This window comes from Castor canadensis, chromosome 1 (genome assembly GCF_047511655.1).
Source record: "Castor canadensis chromosome 1, mCasCan1.hap1v2, whole genome shotgun sequence".
Classification (NCBI taxonomy): Eukaryota; Metazoa; Chordata; class Mammalia; order Rodentia; family Castoridae; genus Castor; species Castor canadensis.
In genome coordinates this window covers 138,775,523-138,791,728 of record NC_133386.1, presented here as the reverse complement: position 1 = coordinate 138,791,728, position 16,206 = coordinate 138,775,523, and the positions used below count along the sequence as shown (strand labels likewise).

The 16,206-nt window shown below is 37.5% G+C and overlaps 1 protein-coding gene across 8 annotated transcripts in view; it reads right to left on the bottom strand.

Annotated features, from left to right (window-relative positions):
* The window catches only part of Fchsd2 (FCH and double SH3 domains 2), a 272,221-nt gene that overhangs the window by 108,194 nt on the left and 147,821 nt on the right, over positions 1 to 16,206 (bottom strand). For all 8 annotated transcript variants that reach the window (XM_074083602.1, XM_074083607.1, XM_020163919.2 and 5 more), the window contains 2 exons: positions 15,678 to 15,732; positions 14,693 to 14,821 (listed from right to left, as the gene is read on the bottom strand). In XM_074083602.1, the coding sequence (XP_073939703.1) occupies positions 14,693 to 14,821; positions 15,678 to 15,732 (184 nt within the window). The remainder of the gene's footprint in view (positions 1 to 14,692; positions 14,822 to 15,677; positions 15,733 to 16,206) is intronic.

Below are 16,206 nucleotides of genomic sequence, written 5' to 3'. Positions count from 1 at the left end.
TTTGGCAATACTGGAGTTTGAACTCAGGGCCTCACACTTGCTAGGCAGGCACTCTGCCAGCTGCTGTTTTCTTGATGGTAGCCATTCTAATTGGGGTGAGATAGAATCTTAATGTAGTACTACTTTAGTGGTATTTTAGAATACTTTTCTCAAGGTCAAATAACTTTTTCCAATTTAACTTAAAAACTCTCCTGCTAGCACTGTTAGCAAGTACTCTCATGCCTCTCCCCATGGCCACAGGTAGTGGTTTCTTCCACTCCTACTCACAGGAGTCTAACCCTGTGAAGACCCATCCTCTGCCACCACTCTAGAGAGGCTAGCTCCTCTATGAACACAAGTTCTCCATGAACAAAGGCCACTGCAACCTCTCCTCCTCATTCTGGGTGGTAAGCACACAATGCAGGCCAAAACAAAATACCTGCTCTCAGGAAACTTTTTTTTTTTTTTTTTTGAGGCAGGGTCTTGCCATGTAGCCTAGGCTGACTCCAACTCACAATCCTCCTGCCTCACTCAACATGTGCTGGGATTATAGGTGTGCACTAAGACATCCAACTAAAAAGTTTACATTCTAATGAGAGCTGATGGCCTATAGCTATTTGTAACATTTACATTCATAAAAACATACATACAGGGTCACTTTGAGGATTAAGTGAGATATTATATAAAAAAATACAAATCCTATGTAAAGTTAAAAACTCAATAATGATGGCTATTACTTATATGCTTTTATCTATTTATTTATTTTGATGGTATTGCAGTTTTGAACACAGGGTCCTGGGCTTGCTAGGCAGGTACTCTACTACTTGAGCCATGCTTCATGCCCTTTTTTGCCTTAGTTTTTGAATAGGGTTTCTTTTTCTTTCTTTCTTTCTTTTTTTTTTTTTTTTTGTGGTACTGGGTTTTGAACTATGTCTACATCTTGAGCTACTCCACCAGCCCTTTTTTATGATGGGTTTTTTCGAGATAGGGTCTCAAGAACTATTTTCCCAGGCTGGCTTCGAACTGCAACCCTCCTGATCACTGCCTCCTGAGTAGCTACAATTACAGGCATGAGCCACTGGCACCCAGCAGGTCTTGCTTTTTGCCTGGGGCCAGCCTCAGACTGTATAGCTGGGATTACAGACATATTCATTAGTGCTTGACTTATTGAGATGGAGTCTTGCTAACTTTTTTTGCCTGGGCTAGGTTCAAACCACAACCCCCCTGATCTCCATCTCCTGAGTAGGTGGGATTACAGCATGAGCCATCCTGCCCAACCCCTCTAACATGTTTTTAGATTGCAATTATTTTTGTAGATGTCTTAGCTCTTCTACTTCTATTTTTTTCTACTTCTAGTTTTAAGGTCCCTGATCTCAATGGTTCATAAAGCACTCATTTATTCTTTGATAAAGAGGCACTTATAATTGTTATACAGAAAAAAAAGACAATAAAATTGGCAAAACTTCTGATGTCATGTTTTCACTCATAACTGTTCTTTTCATATTTTAAATCAAAGTTTTTCAGAATGTAATGTGCAAGCTCTTGGAGGTAGCTGAACCTTTTCAGGGGGTTCATCAGGTCAAAACTATTTTAAAATGAATACTAAGATGCTATTTTCTTTTTCCACTGTGTTGACATTTACACCAATGGCACAAAAGTAATGGTGGATTGTTGACACAAATCTAGGCAGAGGCACTAAACTGCAATATTAGTTATTATATTCTTTATTGCCAAGCACTCACAGGGAGAGAGGGTAGGAGGGGAGGAAGAGAGGATGAGGGGAGGAAGGAAGGGAGGGAGGAAGAGAGGGGAGAAAAGCAAAGCCAACAGCAAGTGCTGGAAAGGATGCAGAAAAAGTGGCATTTCTGTGTGGTGATAGAAATGTAAAGGGTACAGTCTTGTGCAAAGCAATATGGTGATTACTCAAACAATTAAGCACAGAAATATCATTTAATTTAGCAATCCCACTCTGGGTATACACCAAAAGGAATTGAAAATAAGAACTCAAAAATATGTGAACATCCATGCTCACAACAGTATTATTCACAATAGCCAAAAGGTGGATCAATGGATTAATAAACAAATGTAGTACACAACTACATGGAATATTACTCAGCCTTAAAAACTAAACTCTGACACAATACTGCAATACAGATAAACCTCTTGAGGCAGCAGCAGGAATTGAACCCAAGGCCTCACGCATGCCAGGCAAGCACTTTACCATTGAGCTACACTCCATAGCCCTAGAGATGAACCTGGAAGATGTTATGCTAAGTAAAATAAGCCAGATGCAAAAGAACATATACTGTATGACTCCACTTATATGAGGTACCTAGAGTGGTCAAATTCATACAGACAGACAGTAGAATGGTAGTTACCAGAGCCTGGGGCAAAAGGAATGGGGAATTATGGTCTAATGGCTGTGGAGTTTCAGATGAAAACGTTCTGGGGATGGATGGTAGTAGTGACTGCACAACAATAAGCTCATTCTTAGTGCCGATGAACACACACCTAACAATGGTTAAAATGGCCATGTTTTATGTTAAGGATATTTTACCATTATTTTTTTAAAAAGGTGGATTTCTTGGTTTCCCCAGAAGATCTCAGAACTGGGATGTCCACTTTCACAGTATGTGAAAGGATACTAGCTAGTGTAATACAGTAATTAGGAAGAAAGAAGTCAAACTATCTTTTTTTTTTTTATCGATAATGGGGCTTGAACTCAGGGCATCCCACTTGCTAGGCTTGCTAAGCAGGCGTTCTATCACTTGAGTCACTCCACTAGCCCAGAAGTCAAACTATCTTAATTCAACTTGACATGATCACTGAAAATTGCAAAGAAACCCCCAACCCAAACCAAATCTTCTAAAACTAGTAAGTAAACTTAGGAAGACTGAAAGATACAAGGTCATGGGCAGACTGCCTTTGTCAAAAATGGCCAAAGCAGTATTTCTGTTCACAAATATACTTTCATTACATTGCCAGCCTCCATTAAAAAGTAGTCTATTCCCTCAACGACCCTGGATCCTGGACAAAACTCTATAACTGCTTCCATAATGCAGTGCAACAGAAGAGAAACAATATGATCTCTGAGACTATTTCACAAAAAGTTGGTATGGTTTGTGCCTAGTCCGTGTTCTAACCCCCCTCAATCCAACACACACACACATACACACATATCTGTCTTTGGAACCCAACCATAATATTGTGAGAAAGGCTAAGAGAAGTGGTGAAGCCAAGAGCCTCACCTGATAGCCCCTGGAAGGTTTCAGCCCTTAGGCAGCATCAACCACCAAACACGTGAAAGCAAGCCCTTGGAATTAGCCTGCTGATGTGCTATGGTACAGAGATAAGTTATCTCCATTGAGCTCTAACCAAAGTACAGATCTGACAGCAAAATAAATGCTGTTACTGTCTTAGGCCACCAAGCTCAGCAGTAACTTGTTACATAGAGCAACAAAGTAACTGCAACAGGTCAGTATGTAAAAATAAACTGTATTTCTACATATTAACAAAACGAATTGAAAGAACAAAACATAACAGTTACAGGAACACTGAGAAAGATTAAATATTTAGGAATGAAATTTAACAAAATATACACAAGATTGCTGAGATAGGCAAAATTATAAAATGGTCCCAGTGGCCCTAACCTGTACATCTCTACCCCTTTGAGTACAGGTAGGACAGATGAATACAATGTGGCATTATTCTTGTGACTGTGTTATGTTAAATGGAAAAAGGGAGATTATTTGGGTAAGTTTGACCTACTCACAAGAGCCTTTTATGTTTATTTGTTTATTTGGTTGAAGTACTGGGAATGGAACCCACTAGGCAAGCACTCCGGCCCTTGAGCCAGATGAACCCCCAAGAAGCAGGGTTTTCTTCATCAAGTGGCAAAACCTGAAGTCTGAGATTCAAAACAGGAATCCATAAGCAGGATTTGATATGCCACTGCTGGGTCATTAGTGGAGAGAGTCACATGCAGAGGACAGAGCCAACCTCTCCTCTAGGAGAATGATCCTTGCCTACAGCCAGCAAGAAAGCAAGGAATCAAAAGCAAGGAATCATGAAGAGCTGGATTTTGCCAACCCAAGTGACCTTGGAAGCAGATCAGTTCCCAGAACCATCAGAAAAAACCCAGCTCAGGCAACCTTGACTTCAGCCTTGTGAGGACCAAGGTAGATAACCCAGCTATGCCCACCTGGACTTTTGACCTACAGAACTATGGGATAATAAAAGGTGGGGGGCTTCCTTTTATTAAAACACCTGTAGGTTTGTGTAATGTGTTACATTATTGTAGAAACCAAGCATAATTACAAAGGTATAAGAGAGAAAGTTTGGGGAGTTAGAACTACTGATTGTGATTATGATGGTAATTACATGGTTATACGTCCTCCGCCCCTTTTTTGGCAATACTGGAGTTTGAACTCAAGTTCAAACTAGGCAGGCACTTTACCACTTGAGTCATACCCCTAGTCATTTTTGCTTTAGTTTATTTTTCAGAAAGGGTCTTGCTTTTGCCTGGGCTGGCCTCAGACCATGATTCTCCGACCTATGACTTCCATATATCTGAGATTACAGAATGTTACCACTATGCTTGGCTTGTTTGTTAAGATGGGGGTGTCACTAAATTTTTGCCCAGTCTGGCCTTACAACACAATCCTTCTACATATTCCTCCCACATAGCTGGGATTACAGGCATAAGCAAGCTATCAACTCCAGCTCAGTTATACATATTTACACATTTGTCAAAATTTGACCCACTATATACTTAAAAATGCATTTTACTGTATGTTAACTATACTTTAATAAAACTCATTTTTTAAAAAATTTAAAATTTAAAAAACTGACTTAAAAAGAAGTTTCTTTAAAGTTCTCTCCTGGGGCTGGGAGTGTGGCTCAGTGGTAGAGTACTTGCCTAGCATGTGAGAGGCCCTCCACACCACACACACACAAAGTCCCTCCTTACACTTTTTTTATTTTTTTGGTTTGCAGTGTTGTCTGGAAACATACTTACTGAAGGGAATATAATGAAGGGCATGAACCTGCTCTATGAAATTTTCACAGTGCAACTCTCTTGTACTATTAATGATTCCTAAAACCAAAATATAAATTTAAAAAGCCATTTGTTTCCAATATATATTTCAGGACATGCTAGAATTCAGCATAATGCTTCAGGAACCAGAAAAAATAAGGACAGTATAGGCACGTGTGGGGGTGGGAAAAGCACAAGGATGAAGAAGATTCACAGCTTTAACCAAGTCACTTCCTTTTCACCTACTTTATATATAAAGACTCCATGTAGGGGTTTTAAAAAGTTGTTTGGCTCCTAAACTTATTTTAAAATGACTGCTTTAGAAGTCTGGTAAAACTCTTGGGGATATACCCAAAAGACTGTTACTCCAGAGGCACCTGCACATCCATGTTTATTGCGGCACTATTCACAATAGCCAAGTTATGGAAACAGCCAAGATGCCCCACCACTGACGAATGGATCAAGAAAATGTGGTATCTATACACAATGGAATTTTATGCAGCCATGAAGAAGAATGAAATGTTATCATTCGCTGGTAAATGGATGGAATTGGAGAACATCATTCTGAGTGAGGTTAGCCTGGCCCAAAAGACCAAAAATCGTATGTTCTCCCTCATATGTGGACATTAGATCAAGGGCAAACACAACAAGGGGATTGGACTATGAGCACATGATAAAAGCAAGAGCACACAAGGGAGGGGTGAGGATAGGTAAGACACCTAAAAAACTAGCTAGCATTTGTTGCCCTTAATGCAGAGAAACTAAAGCAGATACCTTAAAGCAACTGAGGCCAATAGGAAAAGGGGACCAGGAACTAGAGAAAAGGTTAGATCAAAAAGAATTAACCTAGAAGGTAACACCCACGCACAGGAAATCAATGTGAGTCAATGCCCTGTATAGCTATCCTTATCTCAACCAGCAAAACCCCTTGTTCCTTCCTATTATTGCTTATACTCTCTCTACAACAAAATTAGAGATAAGGGCAAAATAGTTTCTGCTGGGTATTGAGGGGGGGGGAGCGGGAGGGGGTGGAGTGGGTGGTAAGGGAGGGGGTGGGAGCAGTGGGGAGAAATGAACCAAGCCTTGTATGCACATATGAATAATAAAAGAAAAATGAAAAAAAAAAAAAAAAAAAAGAAGTCTGGTAAAGACTAGCGAGGAGCATCCTAATTTTCTTTCTGCATCACAGGAAGCCAATTCTGAATAATCACTCTAACAGGAAAAGGATCTATCACCCATATTGTGTATTCTGGGGGCTTTTCAGCTCACTGATGGCATGGATCATGTCCAGTGCATCGCTGCATGGCCTAGGCCTATAGCCTAGCATAAACACAAATGCTTGCTGAGTTGAAGATAATATGCAGGCAACATTAAAAGGTAACAAAATCTGGCACTCTTTGGTAAAGGTCCTAATGCATACCATTTCTAGGTATATTCCCCTGAAGAAATTTCTTGCACAAGTATACCAGGAGCCATATATAATATCTATGACAACAGCACTGTTTATAACAGTAAAGCTATAAGCAACTAAAATTTGCATTAAAAACCGGTAGGTTATTTGTGACACACAAACACATACACTGGAATAGTATATAGAAAAGTTTAAAAATCCATATGGATGAATCTCAACAAATATAATGTTGAGTGGGAAAAGCAAGTTGTAGAAATATAACAGGGTACAACCCATTTAAGGTGACACTCTTATCAGAGTAGAGACTACAATGTGATAAATTAGAGGGATGGGTTTTTTGGAGTCACACAGGAGGCTTCTGTTGTACTAATGGTGCTTCATTTCTGAAGCCATTTAAAACAAATGGGTATTTACTATTCTTTGGGAATATTTATGAAGTTAGAAAATTTCATAGTACAGTTTTTAAAGTTCTATACCAAAGTCAGCAAACTAAGGCCAGTGGGTCAAATTCAACCCAACACCTATTTCTGGAAATAAAATTTTACTGGTTCATGGCCACCTTTGTCGCTTGTGAAGTGTCAATGGCTGTACTAAACAGCAGAGTTGAGAACTGCAACAGAGATGCCTAAAATACTTACTATCAGAAATATTACAGAAAATGTCTTCCAATTTCTGTTCTATTATAAGGTACAATTAAAGGTCTGGGGTACAAGCAAAATTAATTCTGAAGTAACAGAATATAATCATGGCTGTGGTGACTGGGAAAAATGGTTAGCAGGGTTGATGACAGCCAGATCAAGTAGCAATGGGAAGAGAACAGAGCACTGCTGACCAACAGAACTCTGAAATAATGAAGTATTCTATATCTGCACTATCCAATATGGTAGTATGGTCATATATGACTTCTGAGCATTTGGAATGTGGCTACAGTGACTGATAAAAGAACATTGAAATTTATTTATTTTTAGCTAAACAGTTACATGTATCTAAGGACCATCATATTAGAAAGTATAGCTTTAGAGCTTTTGAAGCTAGATTGATAGTACTTGTTACCTGAAACCTAGGACTGGCTTTTTACTGAAGAGAAAGCAGAGTGGGGGAATGGGGCACGGGGGGAGTGGGGGTAGATAAGTTGCCTCTAGGTTAGAGAGTTTAGGCCACCAAGGGGAAAGGCACATGTATGGATAATTACAAACACAAGGTTGTAAAAAGACTTGAGAATCATACAGTATTAATAGAAACTGGGCAGAATGATTAATCTTCCCAAGAAAGAGGATGTAAAGAAAGAGGATGTAAAGCAAGAGAAAGAAAGAGCCAGGCTTAAGATCTGGAGACTTCCATGCGAATTCATTCAGTGACCAAACATGATTTTTATGCTGATTCACTAAGCAAACAAATTACACAGCTAGACATAACAGAGAAACCAGAACAGCCACAACTCAAAATCAAAAAGGAAAGTTATATAACCCAAATATGACTGAGAAAGACTTTTGGAAAAATTAATACTTAGCCAGAAAAGGGACTGTACAACAGTCTGTAAAAAGATATGTCAAGTTATATTTTCTAGACTTCTGTCAAACAGAAAAATGGTTACCTTTGATTATTTTGCCCATATGTTTAGCTTCCACCGAAGACAATGAACATTTATCTAGAAATAAGGTCTTATATTACTAAGCTTTTAAAGTCTTTCATTAGGCTGACATTTGTTATCTTCTCTACTCTGATGCACTGTACTTCATTCTTCTTCATCCAAACCTTGATGAAAATATTCCACAAGCTTCTAGGAAGAAAAGTACCAGGTCGTATATTATACAAGAACATGACATAGAAAAAGAACATTCAAGGAACAAACCACTTCCCCGCAGCTAGCTGAGTTGCTTCCTATAGATGTGATAAAATCACTTATCTGATTTCCAGAGTCTAGCAATAGTTTTTAGAGTGATACTCAAAAACTTGCCTGATGGTATACCCAGAACAGCATATTTACTATCTAGTTAATCAGCACTGGCATAAAGAAGAAAACACATTACTTGGAGAACATGCCTAAATACTTAAAATTCAGATACCAACACGATCTTATTCTTTGGAATAATTAAAACATGACAAAATTTGTAATTTTCAGTTGCTAAATTTATTTTACAATTCTGTCAGAATTCTTGATTTTCTCAGTGTGCTTATTACACTAATTTTTACTATTAAGGAAACTGGAAAGGTATGTAGAAAAAAAACCCATCAGGGTATATAGAAGAGAACATAGACTTTGAGGTGGCAGAGACCTTGATTAAATCCTGGCTATTAACACATATTAGCTGGACCTGATATCTGATCTGTTAAACAAGCACAATAACATTTATTAGGGAAGATATTATGAAAACTAAATGAAATAGTGTTTTTAAAAGTACCCAGAGTACCTAACAATGCTAGGTCCCTAAATAGTTGGTCCATTACTACTCCCAAGAACTGTAAGTCTCTTCTATACTCTTCTTCTCACCAAAAAATCAAAACAAATTTAAAAAAATCCAAGACTTACCTAAAACATATTAGGACTTTTATTATTTAAAAAGAATAATATATGACATGTATATGAAGCTTGAAAATTAGCAAAAGGACTTTTTATCATCTCATTTGCTCCTCACACAGCCAAAACAGAAAGATAATGTAGGATTATCCCCTATTTAACAAAGGAAGAAGTAGTCCAAAGAACCAGTATTCTATAAAGAGTTAATGACACTGGCCCTTTTGAATCAAACTTTGCCATAATTTCCTCATTTATAACATGTGGATGATTTATTTTATGAGGATTAAACAAGATTGGTGATTCACTGGCTCAGTAAGTATTAATTTATAAACAGTTAACATGCATTAGGAATCATATACTATACTAAACAGAAAGTCTCAAGTATAACAGATATAACCATTGTGGGATATACAGGTGAGTGGGAGATAAGGCATTTATCACATAAACACACAGATACATGTAAAGCTGCAACTATGCAAGCACTAGCAAGATGAGATAAACCATTTCATGGAAAGGAGGTGTGACCAGGTTAAAAAGGTCAAGGAAGTCCTCCTTAGAAAACAACCCACTGAAAAAGTGGCAAAGGGTCCACAGAGGATTTTTGACTAGCTCAAGAGGAGCAAGTTGAGAATACTGACATAGGGGCTTCCCCACCAAATGGTTCACTAGATCATCCTATAGTGAAGCTCAAAAGTTGACAAGACCTACCACAGACTAAGCTATACAAGGAGAAGAAACTTTAAAATAAATTCTGTTACTGATACCAGAGTTAAAAAGATAATATATTGTCACACACCGCAGAAACACATAAAAACAAAGAACAAAAAGGAGTAACTGGAAATTGTAACCATTTTGAAACAATTAAAAAGTTGAACTGTAAAGTTGAAGAAGTCTCCCAGAAAATACAAAGATGGAAACAGGAGACACAAGGCCTTGGGAGGGGAGGGTGGGAGGAAAGAGGGAGTAAGGCAGAGAGAAGGAGAGAGGGGGGGAGGGGAGAGAGGGAGGGAAGAAGGGAGGAAGAGGAGGAGAGGGGGGGGAGGAGAGAAAAAGAGACAGAGAGAGAGAGAGAGAGAGAGAGAGAGAGAGAGAGAGAGAGAAAGAGAAAAAGAGAAAATGAATGAATTTAAAGAGCCAGACCAGAAGCCAGGCATGATGGCGCACACATGTAATCTAATATTCAGCAGGCTGAGGCCAGCCTGGGCTATGTAATAAGACCCTGCCCCAACACTCCCCACTTCACCCCCTGCGCCCCCCCCAAAAAAGAACCAGACCCAGAAATCCAACATCTTACTGAGTTCTAGAAAGAGAAAATAAAAGGGAAGAATTAATCTAAGAAATCAAAGAGTATACTAAGAATACACTATAAGCTTCTACAAAGAGGAAAAAAGCCAGGCGCCAGTGGCTCATGCCTGTGATCCTAGCTACTCAGGAGGCAGAGATCAGGAGGATCACGGTCTGAAGCCAGCGCAGGAAAATAGTTCATGACACCATATCTCAAAAAACTCCATCACAAAAAAAGGCTGGTGGAATGGCTCAAGGTGAAGGCCCTGAGTTCAAACCCCAACACTGGGGAAAAAAAAAGCAGGGGGTGGGGGGCGGTAAGTAGACACAAAGAATTAAGGGCAAGGAGCACTCTGGATTCCCAATACCTACATAGATGAAAAACAATAGAGTACTGGACTCCAACATTTGACTACAGATAGTTTTCAACCTTTAACTATGTACCTAAGCACAAACACAGAATGACATTTTCATAAACATAGGATCTCAAAAAGACTTACCTCCCATGCCTACTCTCTCAAAAAGGTACCAGAGGATGTGTTCTTCCATCAAAGTAAAAACCAAGAAAAAATAAGACATATGATATCAAAAAAACTGGAGATCCAGGACAGGAGATAGACAAAGGGAGACCTCAGGATCCCTGCTTGCATAAGACACAGAAGGCAACTAATCCAGACCAGAGGAGTGTAACTCCAAAGGCAGGCATGATAAGGTCAACCATCACCAACATCCCAACAAGTGTGAATGTTAACAACAGAATGCCTACAAAATATAAGCAGAAAACAGAATACTGTTTTGGTCCTTAAGAAGGGAGGAAGGAATGCGACATGATCCAAAGCTGAGGGAAAGAGATCATCTTTGCACAAGAACAACTCTGCTGTGAGACTACTCAAAGTCTTCAATACACATGAAGGCAGACAGTGGACAATGGAGCTCCCTTTCAATGGCTACCGTTTTCTCTGCAATTTAGGAGAAAAACTCCCATGTGGGGCCAGGGGTGTAGCTCAGTGGTAGAATGCTTGCCTAGCATGAGGCATTACGTTCTAACTCTAGCACCACCAAAAACAAAACCCCAAACATTCACTTGTTAAATGTGAAAGAGAACATGCACAGGAAATTAATGTGAGTCAACTCCCTGTATAGCTATCCTTATCTCAACTAGCAAAAACCCTTGTTCCTTCCTATTATTGCTTATACTCTCTCTTCAACAAAATTAGAGATAAGGGCAAAATAGTTTCTGCCGGGTATGGGGAAGGGGTGGGGGGGAGAGGGAGGGGGCAGGGTGGGTGTTAAGGGAGGGGGTGGGGAGAGGGGGGAGAAATGACCCAAGCATTGTATGCACATATGAATAAAAAAAAAGTGTGAAAGAGAAGGATTAAGTTTGAAGAGAAGGGAAAAGCTGAAATAATTGTTAAAAAACATAGGGAACGTTAAATAGGGAAACACAGGATATCTGAGCAGTGCTGAGGGTCTGTTTAGGACTGGTTCCAATTTATGATCATGACTCTGTCATACTGAAAATTTTCTTCAGCATTCCTTTGCTACTTAGATGCAGATACAGAAAAAGAGGTTATTTGGATCCATACAGAGTTAGGATTTTATTTCATTTCATTCATAGGTCAAAGATTAGATCTACAAATTAGTCTTTTTTAAAGACGCTAATTAAATTATTTTTTAAATAATGAACTATGAACGCTAATCAGGATAATGATAAAAGATAACTCTAAAATGATTACGATAATGTCAAAGAAATATTGAGCAATAAAAAGATAGCTTTTATTATTTATCAGTCCTCTAGTTGTGAGTTATTTCATTATTCTAATTTAAAATCATTTACACACACACATAAACACCTTTTCACAAGATTCAGCTTTTTTGTAGCTGAGTAATATGTCTTACTTGTCTTTGCCGTTTCCAAAGCCTGGTCCAGTAGAGTAGGTATCACACTGTAAATGACTATTAACTGTATATGATTAAATAACTGAATCAAATCCCTTGCTTTGAAGTTATTCGTACACTTTTTAAAAGATCATAGGATCTTTTAACTAGGGTACAATCACCACAAAGTTAAACTCAAGGACACTTAATAATCTGAGAGTTACCCAGGCCCATTAACTTCCTCTTTTTTTCCCTATACAATTAGTTGTATGGGGGATTTTATTGTGACATTTACCTATGTGCTTACTCCTCTTTCTTTCTGATAAAACACAGATTCCTCCCCCAAGAAAGGAATCTTTCCTAGTTTACTGAAGGCTATCCTTTTTTTTCCCACAGATTCAATTTTAAACACACAAGATTTTGTTTTTTTATTAATTTTATGGTGCTGGGGATTGAACCCAAGGCCTTGCATATGCTCTACCACTAAGCTACACCCTCAGGAAAGGATTCTATTGTTGCTGCTACTGAAGTTAATATAATGTTCATTTTAAAGTATTCCTAGGATCCAGATATGATGGTACATACCCATAATCCTAGCACTTAGGAGCCTAAGGTAGGAGGACAGAGATTGAAGACAACCTGGGCTACATAGTGAATAAATAAATAAATAAATAAATAAATAAATAGTGTGAAAAATAAAATAAAGTATTCATAGGGAAAATATATACAGGTTGAGCTTCCCTAATTTTAAAATCTGAAACCTTTAATGCTCCAAAATATGAACACTTCTATTCCCAAGTATTTCAGACAAGGTACACTCAACTTGCAGTTATCATACCATTGATCTGATAGTAGACATACACAGGATATAAGGAATCACAACTTAAGTACAAGCTGTGCTAAAAATTACTTTTAATAAATGCATTATTTGAAACTGAATATATACATTTTCCTACAGAAACCATGTTAGAATGGGAGACTAGGTTTCTAGTTGGTCCTTGTAAGTCTGAAGCACTATTAACACCTAATAAGACAATAAAACAGTTAAACCTCTAGGTCCAGTCCTTTGTGGGAAAAGGTATGCAGAGCTCTCATCTGGATGTCAAAACAATCCCGTCTCTTGCTATTTCATTTTCTAACCAGCAGAAATCACAACAGGGCAGACAGTATTAAACGGAGGTTTTCAAACAATAAATAAAAGCAAAAGAAACAATTTTATAAAGGATAGTTCTTAGTCCAATTTGACTTCATTCAACACTCCTGTTTATCTCTGAAGGTTCCAGGAAATGTCCTGTGTCTTCTTTCAAGAAATGAACTTATAGTTTCTAGACAGAGTTGATCTCTTTTCCAGAGCCTCTGTAGAAAAAAAGAGCATCTGCTTCAGCTGTACCCCCATTCTCAAATGCTGATTCCTTAGCAAGCCATTCAACTTCAACAGTGCATGTGTTGGAGAGTCATTAAGAACCTTACATTTGAGAAAGGAATGTTAAAAATACAAGAGAAAGAATAATCCAACATTTCAGTTCTTGAGAAAATAGGATAGAATGAGATGCAATCCAAACTGGAGTTTGTCTGCCAGCAACAATGGGCAACTGAAAGTAAGTTACTATGGTTTTCTTCTCCACCCCCTTTCCTTTACTTCAGTGAACGTTAAAACTACAGAGTATAAATGGGAAAAGAGAAGATGGAGTTTGGATACACACCTGCATTTCAGAGAAACACCCAAAGTACAGATAGCTTCCTAAACCTCAAACAATTTTCTTTTGTTTGTCCCATTGCCACCTCAAAAGCATCAAATATTAACATATGCTTTAACCTATTGAAAGATAAAATTATGAAGATTTTTAAAGTCTAAATTTAAAAACAACATGGTTGAAGGCCAAAATTCTGGTTAATAAAGAATTTAGATTACTTAGGATATACTATTAAAATGTTCCTTTTATAAAAATAAGCATATTTGTTAAAATGTAATTTTTATAAAACTTGTTTTAATGAAAATAAGGATAGAGCCTTTACAAAAAACCCTGAAATATCAGCTTTTAGGTACTTGAATATTCTTCATAGCTTCAATATTTTATGGATTCTAATGACCTGAGTCTCAGGAAATAGCTCAGAAGCAGTTTCCAGTTTAAGAGTTATTATCTCATATCTCATATGTCAATTTTATATCTTGTATATCAAAACCTACTACACAGCAAATATGTATAGTAGTTAAAGACTAATACAACCTTTCACTGTGATTAAGTTTTAAACAATTTGCGTTTTTTTTTTTTACAGTGTTGGGGATCAAACAGGGCCTCCTGCATGTTAGACGAGCACCGTATTACTGAGCCTTAAACATTATCTTACACTAAAAGTTAATTCCAGAGCTAGGGTCCCAAGTGGTAGAAAGCTTACCTAGCAAGCTGGAGGCCCAGAGTTCAATCCCAAGTACAAGTTATATAAAACAGAGGTTACCCAAACAATATCAAAAATGTTCCAGTGAAATACAATGTATACTCAATCCAGTAATACTTAACACCCAGCTCTTTGAGCTGTCTTTGTTTTTAATGAAGTAAAATTACCACAGATTCTAAAACTGTATTACCTTCATAATGTTAAGTAAATCCGTTTGATAGTAGCGATCCTGATGAGCATTTGCTGCTGCTAGTGTAAGAAGATAATCATTCCTTGCATGGGTAGCTTTAGAATTACATTCGGATCTCCGGGCTTTCAACTAAAATGGAAGGAAAATAAAATCAGTGCAAACTGACATTTAACTGCAAAACACCTAAGAATATTTATGTATTCTTCTTGACAATTAATGTCTTTCCACCAAGAGTAAAGATGTGGAGAAAACATTTATATGTATATATATGTATACATATAAATGTGTGTGTATATATATATAAATTATTAATCACTATTGAGGAATGAAACAGTGACCAGATATATGGGAAGAACATTTTTAAAGTATTTATTATTTATACTTAACATACTGCTAAAACCGTCTAGAGAATTCAAAAATATTTTGCTTATTTTATTCAGATGGGAAAAACAAAGGTTTTGAAATAAAGCACTGTATCTTTGAAGACATGGGTAAATCTAGTGGAATTATAAAACATCAATACTCCTAATATGCCAGAGGAACAGCTTGTTAGTGAGGAGCCTGGCAGTACAGCCAGGTCACTAGCTTATTTATCAGGTATTCCACAGCTTGAAAACTCCACAGGAAAACTCACATCTGGTCCAGAAGATCTGCTCAGTAGTATAAAGCTGAGTGAAATGGATTTTGTAGCACTCCTAAAGCCCATGCACTTTGTCTTCCCGACTAAGAGTTAAAGACACAGGCTGCTAAGCAGGTAAGGCACAGAAAACTATCTCTAAAGCAGCCTCAAGAGGTAAGCCATATCCAAAATGTTGGTATCTGGGTAAAAACCCCCATGAATCAGGGGGAAAGTTCCAGCCCCAACGTACTGACCTTAAAATGCTTCCCTAAAGTAGAAATAACCCATCTCTATCCTTGAAAGATCCAATTCTTTATTTTATAAGCTGAGATTTCTCAATTGTGTAATATACCATTAAAACCTTACCTTTACACTGGCCTTCTGTAAACTGATTCTTGATTGAAAAAGACTAAGTTTAGACCTATAATAAAAATAGAAAAAAAGTTTAATGAAGTTATAAATTATATCACAATAAAATTACCGAATATCATAAATACTAAAATTTTAATAACTTTACAACCCTATTCTAAAACTGATTTTAGAATAGAAAACCAAGAGCAATAGCCTTTATTTTAACACAAGAATTTAATATTATGGTACAATAGAAAATGCTGGGATTAACATAATGAAAATATTCTCAATGACAAAAATAAAATTTAACAAAAAAATCAAAATCTATTGGTGTCTCTTCATAAGTAAGAGTCATCAAACTACATGTTATTCTCAATATCATACAATTTCACACATTTTAGTTGTTATAAAAAAGGTTGGAGAAACTCAGGGACAGCCTGTGGAGGCAAAGGTTAACAGGCTTCCAGGGCTATGTGTGATAAGCTGTAACAACCCCAGAGTGCAAACTACAGGCTCTAGAAAGTCCTTGCTTGCATTATTCCTT